This window comes from Pleuronectes platessa, unplaced genomic scaffold (assembly GCF_947347685.1).
Source record: "Pleuronectes platessa unplaced genomic scaffold, fPlePla1.1 scaffold_328, whole genome shotgun sequence".
Classification (NCBI taxonomy): Eukaryota; Metazoa; Chordata; class Actinopteri; order Pleuronectiformes; family Pleuronectidae; genus Pleuronectes; species Pleuronectes platessa.
Window position 1 is genome coordinate 6943 of NW_026519167.1, and position 15383 is coordinate 22325.

The following is a 15383-nucleotide window of genomic DNA, read 5'->3' on the forward strand; positions in this document are numbered from 1 at the left end:
TCCAACACAAGATCAGAGTCTATTCACTTCTTCATATAATACTCATGGTATAACAGGGATTATAATAACGTATCTGTTATATGAACAAATGGCCTTTTTAAGTTTATATCTCACATTTCTACTCAAATCCCAGTAGGTGTTATGTTCCCTGGATGTTCGGCCTCGTCACGCACCAGTAAGAATGCAAACAAATGACGCGCTCATGACAAATACTTTGAGTCACACTGAACTTTATTCACATCATTATTCATAACCCACAGGAACGGAAACTCGCTGTGTGTGTGTATGTGTGTGTGATTCTTCCTCTTCCTCCTCCTCCTCCTCCTCCCTGAGCCCCTCATCGTGGAATAAAAAGAAACCCAACGCCGTTCCACCTTAACTCGCGCGCACATCTCTATCGCCCGGCCTTCTACATCTGCCCAATGAATCAGGAGCGGATGCGATGTATCCTTTTTCAGTGGAGTGAATGGGCCAATGGGAGTTGGCTTGTGGAGCAAACACTGAGCCCTGCGCTTCCATTCATTCAGTGCTGAGCAGGCCCGCGGAGCAGCAGAGCGCGCGCCGCCGTCCCAGACCCGACGACGCGGTTCCTTTTTTTTTAATATATGCACAAGAAAGCGCCTGGTTCCCCCGCAACGATAAGACCCGAACCCGAGCCCCGAGATCCGAACCGATCCCTGCAGACGCGACGAACCCGGAGAACCGCTTGGATTTTACCCTTGAATTCCTCCGTTTTGGTTTGAATTCTCCCACAACGGGACTTTGCAGAACTGGGGCTGTCTCGCTCAGAGATCGGCCTCCCACCCACCACCCCCCCTCTCTCTCTCACTCTCCCCAAGTGCGCAGCAGTTCCCCGGGTGCCCGTCCTCCCTCCACCGGGAGCTCCATCGTGGATTTACTCTGTGTTTTTCTTTTCAACCCTGGAACCGATGCATGCGTAACCCGCGCTGAACTTTTTTCTTCACCGCCGCCGAGCAGAGGGAATACTACCGCACAGGGATACAGTCGCGCTTGGATTAACAGGACTGTGAATGTTATGCATTAGCCCTCACACTTTACGCGTGGACATTGCCCCTTCCCTCTGGATGGAGTTCTAGGCTAATCTCTGGTTGATGGATTCGACGTTATGGATGGTTGCATATAGGTACGCATCACATTTACTCTCTCACTCTTCACTTTACGCATTTTGTCCTTGTTTCACGGGGTGGGGGGTTATTTCGCGATAGCAGCGATCGCAACGATCGTAATTTTTCTTCGCGTCGCTGGAGCCGAAATAAGACGCGAAGTTGCGCTGGTGCACGAAGACGTTCCGTTCCGCGCCGTGCTGTGCGCGTTTGGCACGGGAAGCCTCCCCGCAGCGGGGGAGATTCATGGCGATCGGTGGATGAAGTTGATAGATTTCCATGCCCCGTGTCCTTCTGTGGCTGTGCCCGTAACGAGCACCCCTCCCCCCCGCGGCGGTTGTTTTCATTCATAAGTTTTTCCTCCGTCTGTTTGTATGCGTCCCCTTAATGTCTCCTCTCGTTTGTGTGTGTGTGTTTTTTTTAATGGGATCTTTTTATTCCTGCGCACGACGCCTGCTCCTTTTCTCTGGTGCGCACTTTGACGCGCGGAGCTTTCGGTGAATATCAGGAGTTTTGTGCGTAAAGAGCCGAAGCTGCAGGAATCGATCGTTTTTGGCTTTGACTCTGATGCAGGTTTGATTAGAGTTCATCCAAACTTTATCTCTTTTTAACCTCGTGTAGTTCGACGTTGCTCTAAAACATCCCCGAGGACTTCAACCCAAATTCCCAATAGTGTTCATGGCATAAGAAAGAACACAGAATAAATAATTTCCTTTTTAAATTAACTTTTAAATAGAAGCAGGTGAAGTTTTTAATCTGACAACTTTGAAGTCCAGTCTTCACTTCTTCTGTATTTTGATCGGAACGTGTTTTGACCTTAAAGTTTTTTTTCGCTCCTCTACTTTTGTCCCCGTTTCCCTGAAATCCTTTCTGGTGGAGTAATAGAATACTAAGTGAGGCCGCTCATTTAGTTCCCTTGGATCGTGTCCTCGTTTCGTCGCCGCGCTGCATTTAAATGTTAACTAGTCATACACATGTAAATGAGCAGGGGAAGTATTCGCAGGGCTCCACTGAAGTTGGGATGTGTGCGTATTGGAGAGGAAGCGACAACAAGTCCTGTTAATAGTCAACTTCTATTTCCACCGGGTTGCTTCGGTTAACGAAAGTGACAGATTGTCATGTTCACAGGATCCAAACACAAAGTCTGGATCAACTCTGGAAACAAATTAAACAACTTGTGTAGTTATTATTATTTGTTTTACTTTAAAACATAATCCACATTGACCGTTCCTGCAGACTAGTTCTTCTGCTCCTCAGGATTAATGTTAATGATGTGATATAAGCTGGTTTCACTGGTCTGTGTGGGAACCATGTTCACCCTCTTCCATCAGGAAACTGTGTTTTCCTGTTGTGCCATGTTTTGGCTCTTTCTGACGATGTCCCCTCCCCTCCTTTGTCTCCCCCCTCCTCCCCTGGCAGGTTTTCCGATGCATGCCAAGTCTACGGTGAATGTCGGAAGTGGTGATCCCCCCAGATGGAGCTCCAAAGTCAACATGGCCCCGGCGGTTCATTAGTGGTGATCCAGCAGCCTTCCCTAGAGAGCCGGCAGAGGTCGGATTACGAGCGGGAGCTCCAGCATGCCGCCATTCTCTCCCTGGACCAAATCAAGGCCATCCGCTCCAACAACGAGTACACCGAGGGGCCCTCGGTGGTCCGGAGGCCCCCTGCGCCCCGCATGCCCCTCAGGCCTCAGGACAAGCAGGAGAGAACTCACGAGGTCATCCTCGTTAATGTGAACAACAATTATGAGCACCGGCCATCAGGTCACCACCACCACGTCGGGGGCGGCGTGGTGGTTGTGGCCGGGGGACAGCAGTACGGCGGGTCCCGGGCCCCAGGACTCAGCCGCTCCACTAGCACAGGAAGTGCTGCCAGTTCAGGGAGCAACAGCAGCGCCTCCTCTGAGCAGGGACTCTTGGCACGCTCACCCCCCACCAGGTCCAGCACGAGCTTACCGCACCACCACCGAGTGGAGCGGCCTGTTAGGACTCAGCCCAAGGCCCCTTTGCAGCCCCAGCAGGGACCTCACTTCCACCAGCCTCCACTAGAGGCTCCACTCAAGCCCCAGGGCAAAGGGAAATCAGACTTCACGGGCAGTGGCAACGGGGTGGTGGCTGCTGCCGGCCACCAATTCATCTGTGAGCGCTGTGGGAAGTGCAAGTGCGGCGAGTGCACGGCTCCCAGGAGCCTGCCCTCCTGCCTGGCGTGTAACGGCCAGTGCCTGTGCTCCCCCCAGAGCGCGCTGGAGCACGGCACCTGCATGTGCCTGGTGAAGGGCATCTTCTACCACTGCTCCAACGACGACGAGGGGGACTCGTGTGCGGACCACCCCTGCTCGCTGTCACGCTCCCACTGCTGCTCTCGCTTCCTGTGCATGGGATTAATGTCGGTACTCTTCCCCTGTCTGCTATGCTACCTGCCCGTCAAGGGGTGTCTGAAGGCGTGCCAGGGCTGCCACGACCGGGTCAACAGGCCCGGCTGTCGCTGCAAGAACTCCAACACTGTGTATTGCAAACTGGAGAGCTGGGACCGACCCCCCCAGGAGAAACCCTCCTGATCGCCCCTGTGTGTTTGTGACTGCGTGTGCGACTCGACGTGGATCTAACGATGACAATGATAAATGACGATGAAAGTCACAAATTAATGTTTATCAAACATTCTTAGCACCTCCCCCCCTCCCCCCCCCCCCTCCTCGCTGCAGAGCCGTAAGGAGCTGAGCAACGGAGAAACGAAAACCACTCAATTATTCTTATTTTCTCTGGATCAGGACCATGTTTTTACAGACCAGTGTTTGCCTTAACTGTTTCTATGTCTATCCTCGGCTCCTCATTAACACTACTTTTTATTTTTATATATGTATACACATATATATATATATGAAAAGTAAAGCCTCCGTTTTAGGTGGGTGGTTTCCTCTGGGTCTGTGTGGCCCGGTGGGAAACCGCCTCTCACCAAATCTGTGAAGGACGATCTCCTGTAGGGCAGATCTGTAGCTGTTACCTGGTTTTCATAGCGAGCAGGTATATTTGAATTATCGGTTGCGACCACACAGAAAAACAAACCTTTGCTCATGTTGCATAAACGAAAAGCACATCCATCTCAAAGTATTTCCTCCCACTTGGATATGTTTCTCTCCTTCCACCCGTCGTTGGAAGAACTCTTCACACACACTCTGTGGCATTCTCCCATGTTTTCCCATTCTCTTTTTATTTTTGTGTAAATTGTATGCTCAAAAATCCATAAGAGGAATTCTGGCTATTTTTTTGAAAAAGAAAAGAAAAATGTCTGTTTAAAACCATTTTTTTGTTGTAAAAAATATTTATTATGTGAAGCTCTATTATTTTATGATATTTATTGCAAGAGACAGTCTTAAATTTACTCATGTCTGAATATAACAAAATATCAAATACTTACTGAAAAATTAAAGGGTGGCACAAAAGAAAACTATGTTAACTTTAATGCAGAAAATATATTAATTAATGAAACAATAGCACTGTCTGGCGTCTTGATTCAACAACTGCTTTTCTTGGGTTTGGGTTCATGTGTGTGTGTCTGTGTATGTATGCATGTGTGTGTGTGTGTGTGTGTGTGTGTGTGTGTGTGTGTGTGTGTGTGTTCATGCTGTGTTTGGAATTCTTGGTAGAAACACCAGAAACTCGGCCGTGAGCAGAAACGGCTCCAAATGTCACTGTTTACATTCTCGGAGGGTTCCATCGCTGAGCTGCTCCCCGGTAACCTTGAGTCCTAAACAATGCAGGTCATTGACACGATGAGCCCCGAGGCTTCAACACGGCCTCCACGGCTCCATGACTTATTCTCACAGGAAGTAACTCTCCTGCTAACCCCCCCTCTCTCCACACACACACACACACACACACAGACACACACTCCCACTCCACTCGCCAGCCAACAAGTCATCACAAAACTATGCACCATAGTTTATTCCCTGGGCTTTAACGCGGCTAGATCAGGATGTTCCCAAACAACCAAAAAGTCTCCATATTGCAGAGGCCCTCAGTGTGTGTGTGTGTGTGTGTCTCTTTCTCTGTGTGTGTGTCTCTGTGTGTGTGAGAGAAATGAGCGACCATAACGAGTAGCCGGGGCCACCTGTTCAAAGATAATAAACTGGGGCTATCAATGCTGAGCTTTATGGCGTGGCTGGTTCCTGCACTAAAGGCAACGACAGGGGTTAAACCCCGCCCCCACCAGGACCCGCTCTCCTGCCCGTTTGGACGCCCTCTTTTTATTTAATTTATTTTTTTTGTCCGTGAATTTATCACTTGGGAAGTCCGCTGACCCCTCCGCCCCTCACCCCTCCACCTCGGGGCCCCCGGGGGATGAGATCATCACTTTGAAAGTTGGTTGGTCCCCCAGAAACAGTCGGAGGGGGGGGAAACTAGGACAAGGACATGTTCAGTGACACAAACGAGTGGGGGGTGGGGGGGTTAGTATATTTATATTTAGTGCAGCTGAGGTTTGTAAAAAGCTGCACAACACGGCCGTGTCTGTAATCAGCTGCATGTGATGCTGGAGCCCTCGGGGGCCGTGTGCAACAGGTCTGGGATCTTCTTCTTCTGGAATATGAGCTTTTATTTAACATGAGCGTGATCGAGCTGCAGCGGCGCTTAGGAGCTCAGGAGCTGGTGTGAAACGCATCGCAGATTGAGACGCTAGCTGTAAACACGAGCACAAAAGGAACCATCTTGTTGCTTCTGTCACGCAGCCGACCCGGCTCTCGTGTTCCCGTTTGTTCTCGAGCTCGTTTCTCTTTTTTAGGTGGAATGTACCTTTTCTCTCTTCCCCCTGAATAGTTACAGAGTGGATTAGCGATTTGTCAATTTCCTGTTACCTTTCAGAGCTGCAACTCGAGCCCCATTTGCTTCTGGCTCCTGGTTGATAGCAAACAATAGGAGGCCTCTCTCTCTCTTTTCTTTTTCCCCCCAGGTTTCACTTTAGCTGCTCTGTGTGAAGAGCGGAGGTGGTGGAGGAGATCTCAGCTGTGTTCAGGAGGCGGCCAACAGGAAGACACTGTTTACTTGATATTTTCCAGCCTAAGCCAAATAAGGAAACGGATCCTACTCCCACCGTTTCCAGGAGTCGGTCGAGTTAAGTCCTCGACACGTCTCTTAAATCTCTGATCTAATCGCGCGGAGGCGTCTGAAATAACATTTTTTAAGACGCATCTCTGCCACGTGCAACCGCCGCTGTGAAGAAAGTGAAACGTGAGTCAGTATTAAGTAATTCAGTCACAACTTCCACCACCTCTTCCTCTTTGCACTTGTGTCAGAGTAAATTTAGCTGCTCCGCCCGCCCACGTCAGGCTATTTGGAGTTCCTCAGGCCTGGCGTGTCCCCTCGCTGCAGCTCGCTTTTTTTTTTTTTTTTTGGGCCCATACGAGTGCAAACACGCATGACTACCCAGTGAGTCACGGTGGAACCTCCAGCCCACACATCCTACCGGGGCAGACCTTTTCTTAGCCAGGGCACCGCTGCCGGGTCGGCGGAGCAGGATACTCTATAAACAGTCATCCTCCTCCTCTGCAGCGTTCATCACTGCCATGAGACCCGCTGCAGCTTCCCCCCGCCTCCTCATCTGGTTTCCATTATTTCCCCTCATGGCGTATAAATAGAAAATTTGCAATCAGTGGAAATGTGGGGGCGGCGGGTTTTTGGAGAGGAAGGCGGCGTTTCTTTGGACTGAAGCGTGATGACCAAAGTTTATGGAAGTTATCTGCTCTGATATTCAGGGTTTTGGATGAAGCCGGTGGAGCTGGAGCCACATGTGAGAGTCGCTGTGTTCAGAAACGAGTCCAACATCCACACTCGCTCGCCGCAGGATTAAAACACGACATAAAACAAAAATATGAGATCGTCGTAAAACCTTCCAGGTCCTGATAAAGTCGTGATAGTGAAGCTCGCTGGGTCCAAAGTATCAGGAAACTACAGGATGGAGCTGAAAACTGTGGGTAAATGAGAAAAGCAGCAAAGATACACAACAGGTTTTTGGTCTGGAGACGTTTCTCAACCCACACGAAAACATTTAATCCTTCAAATTCACTTGTGATATTTCCCCCCCCGTCAGAGATGATACTATAATGATGGATTCTGGCCTGAGAGCAGAGCTGCCGTCTACTGGTGGAGGTAAAGAACCAGTTTGTGGATGTTCAGCGGCAGTGCAAATACCTTCTTTAAAGGGTTCCTCGACAAATTAGAAAATACTTAAACTTATTTACATCTGGTGGGATCCTGCACGTGGAGAGAGATTCAAACCCATACGTCAAACCAATGGAAGTTAAAGGAGTTTCTCTAATTTGTTGATTTAATTGGGAATTTATATTATATAATCCATAGGAAAATGGCCCAAATTTAACCCTAGGAAGAAATGTAGTTTTCTAGTGGATATAAAAACCCGGTTTACAGATCAGATGTGTTCTCTGTACTTTCTGTGAGTGACGCTGGATGAACCCTCCCCTGTGAGAAGCTGCCGTGTTCCTCAGATGAGCTTCAGGTCGGCGACCGACGCTCGTTCCTCCTCTTCCTCTTTCCTGCTCGTCAGTCGTAAAAGCCCTGAGGGGGGGGGGGGGGGGGGTTGACCCGGTGTTTTACCAGGTGTCAAGGGCCATTCAGGAAGGAGGTGTTCCATTGGAGCTTGAGCCTCTTAAGCATTTTGCTCCTGGGTACACACACACACACACACACCCACCCACCCACCCACCAACAGGAAGTGGAGTGTAAAACTTTCACACCCCTCCTCCTCCTCCCAACCTGCCCTGTGTCTATGCAGCGTTACGAGCTATCTGATAGCACATTCTTCTCCAAAGCCCCTTCCTGCCTCTCGCCTTTGTCTGCCATTTCACGGACAAAGGCCGGTGGCTTGTGATGATGAGGATGACGACGAGAGGAAGGAGGAGGCCGGCGGATCAATACAATACGCGACCCCTGTCAATCATTCAGCGGGGGTTCTTTTGTATTTAATGACCAGGTGTTATTTCGGCCACTGACGAGATTTGCCTCCTGATCAATGGCTCCTGTTTTTTTTTTTTTTTCGTTGACTCATCAGTATTCAAAGTGTCGCTTCCTTCCTGCAAAGTAAGTGCCGCGGCCCCTGCCAGCTCCCACAGCTCCCACAGCTCCCACAGGCCCCCGGCGGGACCCGCTGGGGACTTTTTGCCGCATTCAGCTCCCTAATTAAATCGGCGGGGGGGCTGTTTGTGTGTCAGCGTCGCTCTTGGTGGAGACTGTTTGTGGAAACAAGTCGTCGGAGTAAATCCACACAAACACTCAGAATCGTCCAGATTTCAAAACTTCTGAGAACTGAAAAAAAAAAACTGCCTCGAAAAATCCCCCTCGTCAAATTAAAATTACATAAAAGAGGATTCAAGGTCCCTCTGTAAACTCGGAGCTGCTTTAAACTTTTTTTCCTCACATGGCCTGACGCCGACAAGATCATGTCCTTGTTCCTCTCTTAACGGCCCCAGGGGACAGTTTTGTGTGTTTGCTGCATTCCAGGCCCCCTACAACCACTTTTGTTCTCTTACCCTTTGATTTGTCGAGCGAGGACAAAACCAGGCATCACACACACACGCAGATCAGAGGGAGAGATAGAGATCGATCAGTTTGTTAGGTACACACGGCTGAAACGCACAGGGTTTGATAATCCAGTCCTTGTTGGTTTTAAAGTTGTAAAGAAAAGTTTATCTTTGCTGCTGTTGAGTTGCATTATGGGTAATTTCCTCGTTCAAATCCCTGAGAGGAGGCGAAATAGCACATCATCTAAATACTTTCACTGAGGTGTTCCTAATAAACTGAAGAGTAGATGTGTGTGTGTGTGTGTGTGTGTGTGTGTGTGTGTGTGTTTGTGTGTGAAGAAGAGGAAGCTCTTTCTCTTTCTTTATCCTCCCCCCTTCATTCCCTCTCTTTTTTTTCAGATTAGACTATGCATCCAGACAGATGGTTCCCGTCTGCTGGCTTTTTTCAATTCACTTCCTCTCCTCTCAGACAGCCACCCTTCCCCCCACCACTCGCTCTCTCTCTCTCCCTCTATCGCTCGCTCGTTCCCTCCCCTCTCTCCCTCTGCCCCCCCCCCCCCCCTCGCCTCCCCCCCCTCCAACAGCTCCTCTGTTATGTGGCTGGAAATAATCTTTTATTGCCCAGTTGTTCGGAAGTGACCTCCTGCCCTTGATTAGATAGGGCCAAGTCCTATCACACGATTGTGTTTGAGGTGGTGGGCTGACCCCCCCCCCCCCCCAACACACACACACACACACACTCCTCCCACACCAGCCCCATCCTATCTCCCACCCCCCCTTGTCCCTCTCTCACTGCTGTGGCCTTGGTGATCCAGTGTGAGGGGACAACAATGGGGGGCTTTAGTCCCGTCCGGCTCTTCTCGGCTGGGGGGCAACAGGGTGGGGGTCAGGGGGGTGTTTGGGGGGGGGGGACTTTCTTTTCCATCAGTCAGCCAGTCACTGGGTGGAAGCTGCTGCTCCCCCCCCCCCCCTCTTCCCCAGTACGACGGTTAACCTCCCAGTTGCCGGTTGGCTCACCCTGGGACCCTCCCGAGCGCGTCCTCCTCCTTCCTCCTCCGGTGACCTCCCACCCTGAGGAGCCTCCTCCAGACGCAGGGGAGATAGGCTCTAATCTCCCACGCTATCAGCGGACCTTTGAGTCGGCTGTGTGGTCGGCCGACAGGTGGGCTCGCTGAGGAGACTCAGGCCTTTGTGGAGCTTTGGATGAGGCTGGTTTTTGATCCTGTTAAAGACCCTTGTTGAAACATTCAGGCCTGGTCGGAGAGAGACCAAATATTTTCCCTTGGTGTATATTTTGCTTCCCGTCGGGTTTGGGTTCAGGTTTGAGGCCAATGTGAGGACACACATTTCAATATGTATATACAGTGCCTTGCATAAGTATTCACCCCCCTTGGACTTTTTCCCATTATGTACTGTTACTAACTGGAATTCAAATAGACTTAAATAAACTTTTTCCCGTTTGATCAACAAAACATGCATAGTACTGTGGAGGTGCAAAATAAATTTTATTGTGACACAAACAATAATGAGAACAAAAAAGTTGACATCTGTTGGGTGCATAAGTATTCACCCCCCTGTGTCAATACTTGGTAGAACCCCCTTTCGCTGCAATTACAGCTGCAAGTCTTTTGGGGTATGTCTCTACCAGCTTTGCACATCTAGAGATGGAAAGGTTTGTCCATTCTTCTTGGCAAAAAAGATGAAGCTCAGTCAGATTGGATGGAGACCGTCTGTGAACCGCAATCTTCAAGTCTTGCCATAGATTCTCTATTGGATTGAGGTCTGGGCTTTGACTGGGCCATTTTAAGACATTAACATTCTTTAATCCAAACCATTCCTTTGTAGCTCTGGCTGTATGTTTAGGGTCATTGTCCTGCTGGAAGATGAACCTCCGCCCCAGTCTCAAGTCTTTTGTAGACTGCATCAGATTTTCTTCAAGGATTTCCCTGTATTTGGCTCCATCCATCTTTCCCTCTATTCTGACCAGTTTCCCTGTACCTGCTGAAGAGAAGCATCCCTACAGCATGATGCTACCACCACCATGTTTCACTGTTGGGATGGTGTGCTCAGGGTGATGGGCAGTGTTGGGTTTCCGCCACACATAGCGTTTTGCATTGAGGCCACAAAGTTCAATTTTGGTCTCATCTGACCAGAGCACCTTCTTCCACATGTTTGCTGTGTCTCCCACATGGCTTCTGGCAAACTCCAAACGGGATTTTTTATGGATCCCTTTCAACAATGGCTTTCTTCTTGCCACTCTTCCATAAAGGCCAGATTTGTGGAGTAGACGACTAATAGTTGTCCTGTGGACAGATTCTCCCACCTCAGCTGTGGATCTCTGCAACTCCTCCAGAGTAACCATGGGCCTCCTGGTTGCTTCTCTGATTCATTTTCTCCTTGTCCGACTCTTCAGTTTGGGTGGACGGCCTCCTCTTGGTTGGTTTGCGGTTGTGCCATATTCTTTCCATTTTCTTATGATGGATTTTATGGTGCTCAGAGAGATGTTCAAAGCTCTGGATATTTTTTAAAAACTTAACCCTGCTTCATATTTCTCCACAACTTTATCCCTGACCTGTTTGGTGAGCTCCTTGGTCTTCATGATGCTGTTTGTTCAGTAATGATCTCCAACAAACTCTGAGTCCGTCACAGAACAGGTGTATTTATACTGAGATTAAATTGCAGACAGGTGGACCATATTTACTAATTATGTGACTTGCAAATGTGACTTGTGAATGCAATTGGTCGCACCAGATCTTTGTTAGGGGTTTCACAGTAAAGGGGGTGAATACATATGCACTCAACACTTTTCAGATTTTTATTTGTAAATAATTGTGAAATCCATGTAATATTTCCCCCCACTTCCAAATGATGCACTATTTTGTGTTGGTCCATTACATAAACTCACGATGAAATAAATTTTAATCTGTGGTTATACCATGACAAAATGTAGAAAAGTCCAAAGGGGGTGAATACTTATGCAAGGCACTGTATATATCTTTTGACTCAGGTCTTTTATGACACTTTCCTTTCTTGAGGAGCACGATGTTAGTTCCTACACAACCAGAGTCTTTGAATTTCAATTTACATCTTCAAATCATCTGAAATGATCTGAAAGAAAATCTGCTGTAGAGCATCAAACCAAAGATCTTTAGAGTTTTCAGAGGTAATAAAGATTAATTCAGACCCCGGTCCCTGCGGTCGAAACGGACAAAGTTCCTGCAAAGTATTCCCAGTTCCTGAGGAAACTTCCAGCAGTGGAAAACTTAGCAAAACCAATCACAACTTCCTGTGTTGAGGACTCTTTGACCTTTAACCTCGGGGCTGTCAGGACATGTGAGGTCGTCCCAGTTGAACTCGACATGTGAAGCCTCTTTTTCCACCGGTCAGAAAACGCACATTGAACTTCTATTGGTGCGTAAAAAATTCGCCTAAATAAAGGTGACTTATTAAAAGAGTGAAAACATAAATGCGTATATTAACCACAGGTAAATAAACAGGTTTTAATGTGTATTTCACAGATTTAAACGTCCTCTGTGATTTACAAAGTCACGAATGTGTCTCAGAGTTTTTCTCTGCTTTAAAACCATCCCAGTGATATATGACTGGCGTGCTCGTAAAGTGCACAGACCATTTCAAACACTGCCAGTCCCAGTGGGTAGAGATTCGCTCGTTCACCCGCAGGAGACACGACATCTCCACCACATCTCCGGCTCTTTTTTTCCACTGTGGTCGTGTTCCTCACTTGTAGAAGCTCACCATCCTCTTTACTGGGTTTCAACACCAGACTCGGTCTTTATCAAAGGAGCGACACTCAAGTCTAAGATTTTATGTAAACTATTTTCCTAACTTTTAGTGTCGGTGCCATAACTCCCAGGGAGACGCTGCCCCCCCCCCCCCCCCCCCCTCTATGCCGCCTTGTTTGTCTCCTCGTCCTCTGGAGCTGTAAACCCAGAACAAAACGCCCGGTGTCTCGTTTCAGTTTGGGAATGAGGGCCCGGCTGTGTGAATAGACAGGAAGACAACTCTGATTACCTCCATAAAGGAGCTGACCTCATGTCGCTCCGTCTACCAACTCTTCTTCTTCTTCTTTTCTACCTTCTGCAACAGGATAGAAGAAAGCTTTACATTTTACACACAAGCTAAAATGTGTCCATAGCGTATATATCCCTAAAGACATGATATCGTTCTGAAGAGTTTGTCTTCCACATATGAGGAGCACAGCAGGAAAATGTCGATATTCAGGTGAAGACTGGAACCCCCTCTATTTAATAAAGGTGCCAATAGGAACAAAAAGTGGTTCTTCTATAGAGAAATCATTTTTTGTTCCACAAAGAACTTTTTAGCAAGAAGCTCTTTTTAAATATGAAATGTACTCAATGTCATGTGTGTGTGGTTTTTGGTTCATCCTAACTTTCTTCCTTTTGGACTGTTGACTAAACAGAACATCTTATTTTCAGGTATCAACTTAGGATCTGAGAAATTGTGGTTTCCAGAGATTCATCGATAACTAAAATAATTAACAGTTGCTGCCTTGATTTGCTGCTGTCGCTCACATGAGATTAAATCCAGTAAAAACCAGTAAAAGATCTTGAATTGGTGGCGACTCTGTGAAGAACCATTTAAGAACCTTTGTTTTTCTGAGAGTGGGTCGAGCAGCAGGTCAGTTTAGTTTTGTTCCTTCTCATCCTCGAAATGCAAACGTCTTCTAGCAAACAGTACCTGACAGCAGCCACAGAACCCCCCCCCCCCCCACCCCCCACGAAGCAGATTCAAGTCTTTCCTGAAGTTAAACTAAATCGATGCTGCTCCGACGGGATGACGACAGCTCTGTATCGAGTTCCTTTCAAATGCTTTTAATAATCACGTTAGCGTGTGTTTACATTCTGACTTTTACAGTGACTGCACCGGGTCCTGTGGAAAGTTTCAGGGCATCTGCTTAGCAGCCTCCCTCCCTCCCTCCCTCCCTCCAGGGTCTGCAGCCCCCAAATCCAGAGCAGGGGGGTCCTGAACAGGAAGCTTAGGAGCTGGAGGGGGGGGGGCTCTGGATCAAAGCGAGAGGACACAGAAAAGGCTTATCTGTTGTTGATTTTAGGCTTACTGCTCAAGCACAGGGTTCTGGAGATGTGTCGGGGAAGGGCAGCTCTGGATCGTTGGAGCTCCGCCTGTGTTTGTCCAGGTTGTTGAAAGTCTGGCTCCTCGTACAGTCGTGATGCTGCTTTGAAAAGAGAAAGCAACAAGCGAGAGGAGATAAGAGGAGAGAGAAAGGAGGGGGGGGGGGGGGATTAGGCGATGAAACGAAAAACAAACGCACCACTAATGCGACAGAGAGAGAGAGAGAAAACTTCCAAACTGTTTCCTCTGCTTCCTCTGTGGCTTCCATCTTTTCTATTCCCTCTCCGCTTGCTCTCTAACATTTCAATTTCAAACTCTGCGAGAGGTGAGATTCCATCGCCGCCTCCTTCAATGGCAGCATTATGCCAGAGGGGAAATTGGACCTTGAGGGCAGCCACTTTCCCTGTTGTAGACCTTATTAAGGACGTCCCTCCATAATACGACCCAGCTTGACTCTCCCCAGACCACGCCCCCCCCTTCACAGAAGTGGGAGCTGTCAATCACGGCCGCGGGGTCGAACCCTGGCGTCGTCAGCTCGCGGCCCACGATTGGCACCTCGTAGGATTGTGTGCATTCTCCGAGGGGAGTGCACAGAGAAATTGCTGGTGCACCAACGGGAGAAATCATTTTCCACCTCGCCGCTCTGCCAGAGTGTTGTGTGTGCGAGTGTTGTGTGTGCACGTGTGAAGCAGTGTGAGTGCGGAGATGTTGACCATTAGAGTCATAGCACGCAGACACGCAATCCTGCTCGCCATCCTGTGGAACAGATACGACGCTCCGGTGGTTTTTCCAAACCCCCCCCCCCCCCCCCCCCCCAGTGGACCCAAAATTTCCAAAAGTAATTTTCCTTGCAACCCAAAATTGTTGCTGTAGACTACTGTGCAGGCCGCTCGGAGCTCTGCAGCTTCCAGAGCAGTAAATCAGCAGCAGATCAGAGGCTGCTCTGGGGCTTCCTGACGGAGCCGGACCTCGGGAACGTTTTGGCACCAGAAGAAAAAGACCAGTTTAAGTTTTGTTCCAGATTATGTTCTGGACACGGTGTGATCCTCCTGCAGTTTCCTCCGTCAGATTCTGACTCACACTTCAGGATTCCTGTTTGTTTCTTTCCCTTATCGGTTGTGACGCGTGTGTTTCCCCATTTGTAATGTTTCAGAAGTGATTGGAGAACAAAGCAAAACACAGAATCTCCTGCTGTGACCCCCCCCCCCCCCCCCCCCCAGAGGTCATGTCTGAAAACGTGTGTGTTGCTCTACAGGAACAAACTCGGACACAGGGCCGTGTTTGTGTAAAACTGTTTTACTGCGTCTAAACATGTGTCTCCCGTGTGGCAGGCGGTGGATTTTCCTGTCTGGTGATGTCACTTCCTGGGTGCAGTGAGAACGCCACTTCGCTCGTTAACTTGTTGTTAAAGACGTTAAACTCCCGCTCGTCCCCCCCGACCGCCCTGCAGAGCAGATGGAACAACTAGCTGTCACGCGGGGGCCCATAGCGGGTTTTTTTTCTCTCGCCTGCATCTGTTCCAGGGCCGCGCCGGTGGAGGCGGCCAGCTGTGGAGGCCATGTGAGAAGTTGAAAGGAAACTTCAGCCGCCCGGCGAATCTCACACCCTTATGAATCAAG

General features: G+C 48.8%; 1 protein-coding gene across 1 annotated transcript; it reads left to right on the forward strand.

The window, feature by feature from the left end:
* Positions 1-297: 297 nt before the first annotated feature.
* On the forward strand, positions 298-4614 carry spry1 (sprouty homolog 1, antagonist of FGF signaling (Drosophila)). Its single transcript, XM_053418190.1, has 2 exons — positions 298-1144; positions 2544-4614. Exon 2 carries the CDS (start codon positions 2599-2601, stop codon positions 3679-3681), a length of 1083 nt encoding a protein of 360 aa, XP_053274165.1. The 5' UTR covers positions 298-1144; positions 2544-2598; the 3' UTR covers positions 3682-4614.
* Positions 4615-15383: the final 10769 nt, after the last annotated feature.

Excerpts from the sequence above, each read along its gene's own strand:
- spry1 (XM_053418190.1), top strand. The coding sequence starts at position 2,599 with ATGGAGCTCCAAAGTCAACATGGCCCCGGCGGTTCATTAGTGGTGATC.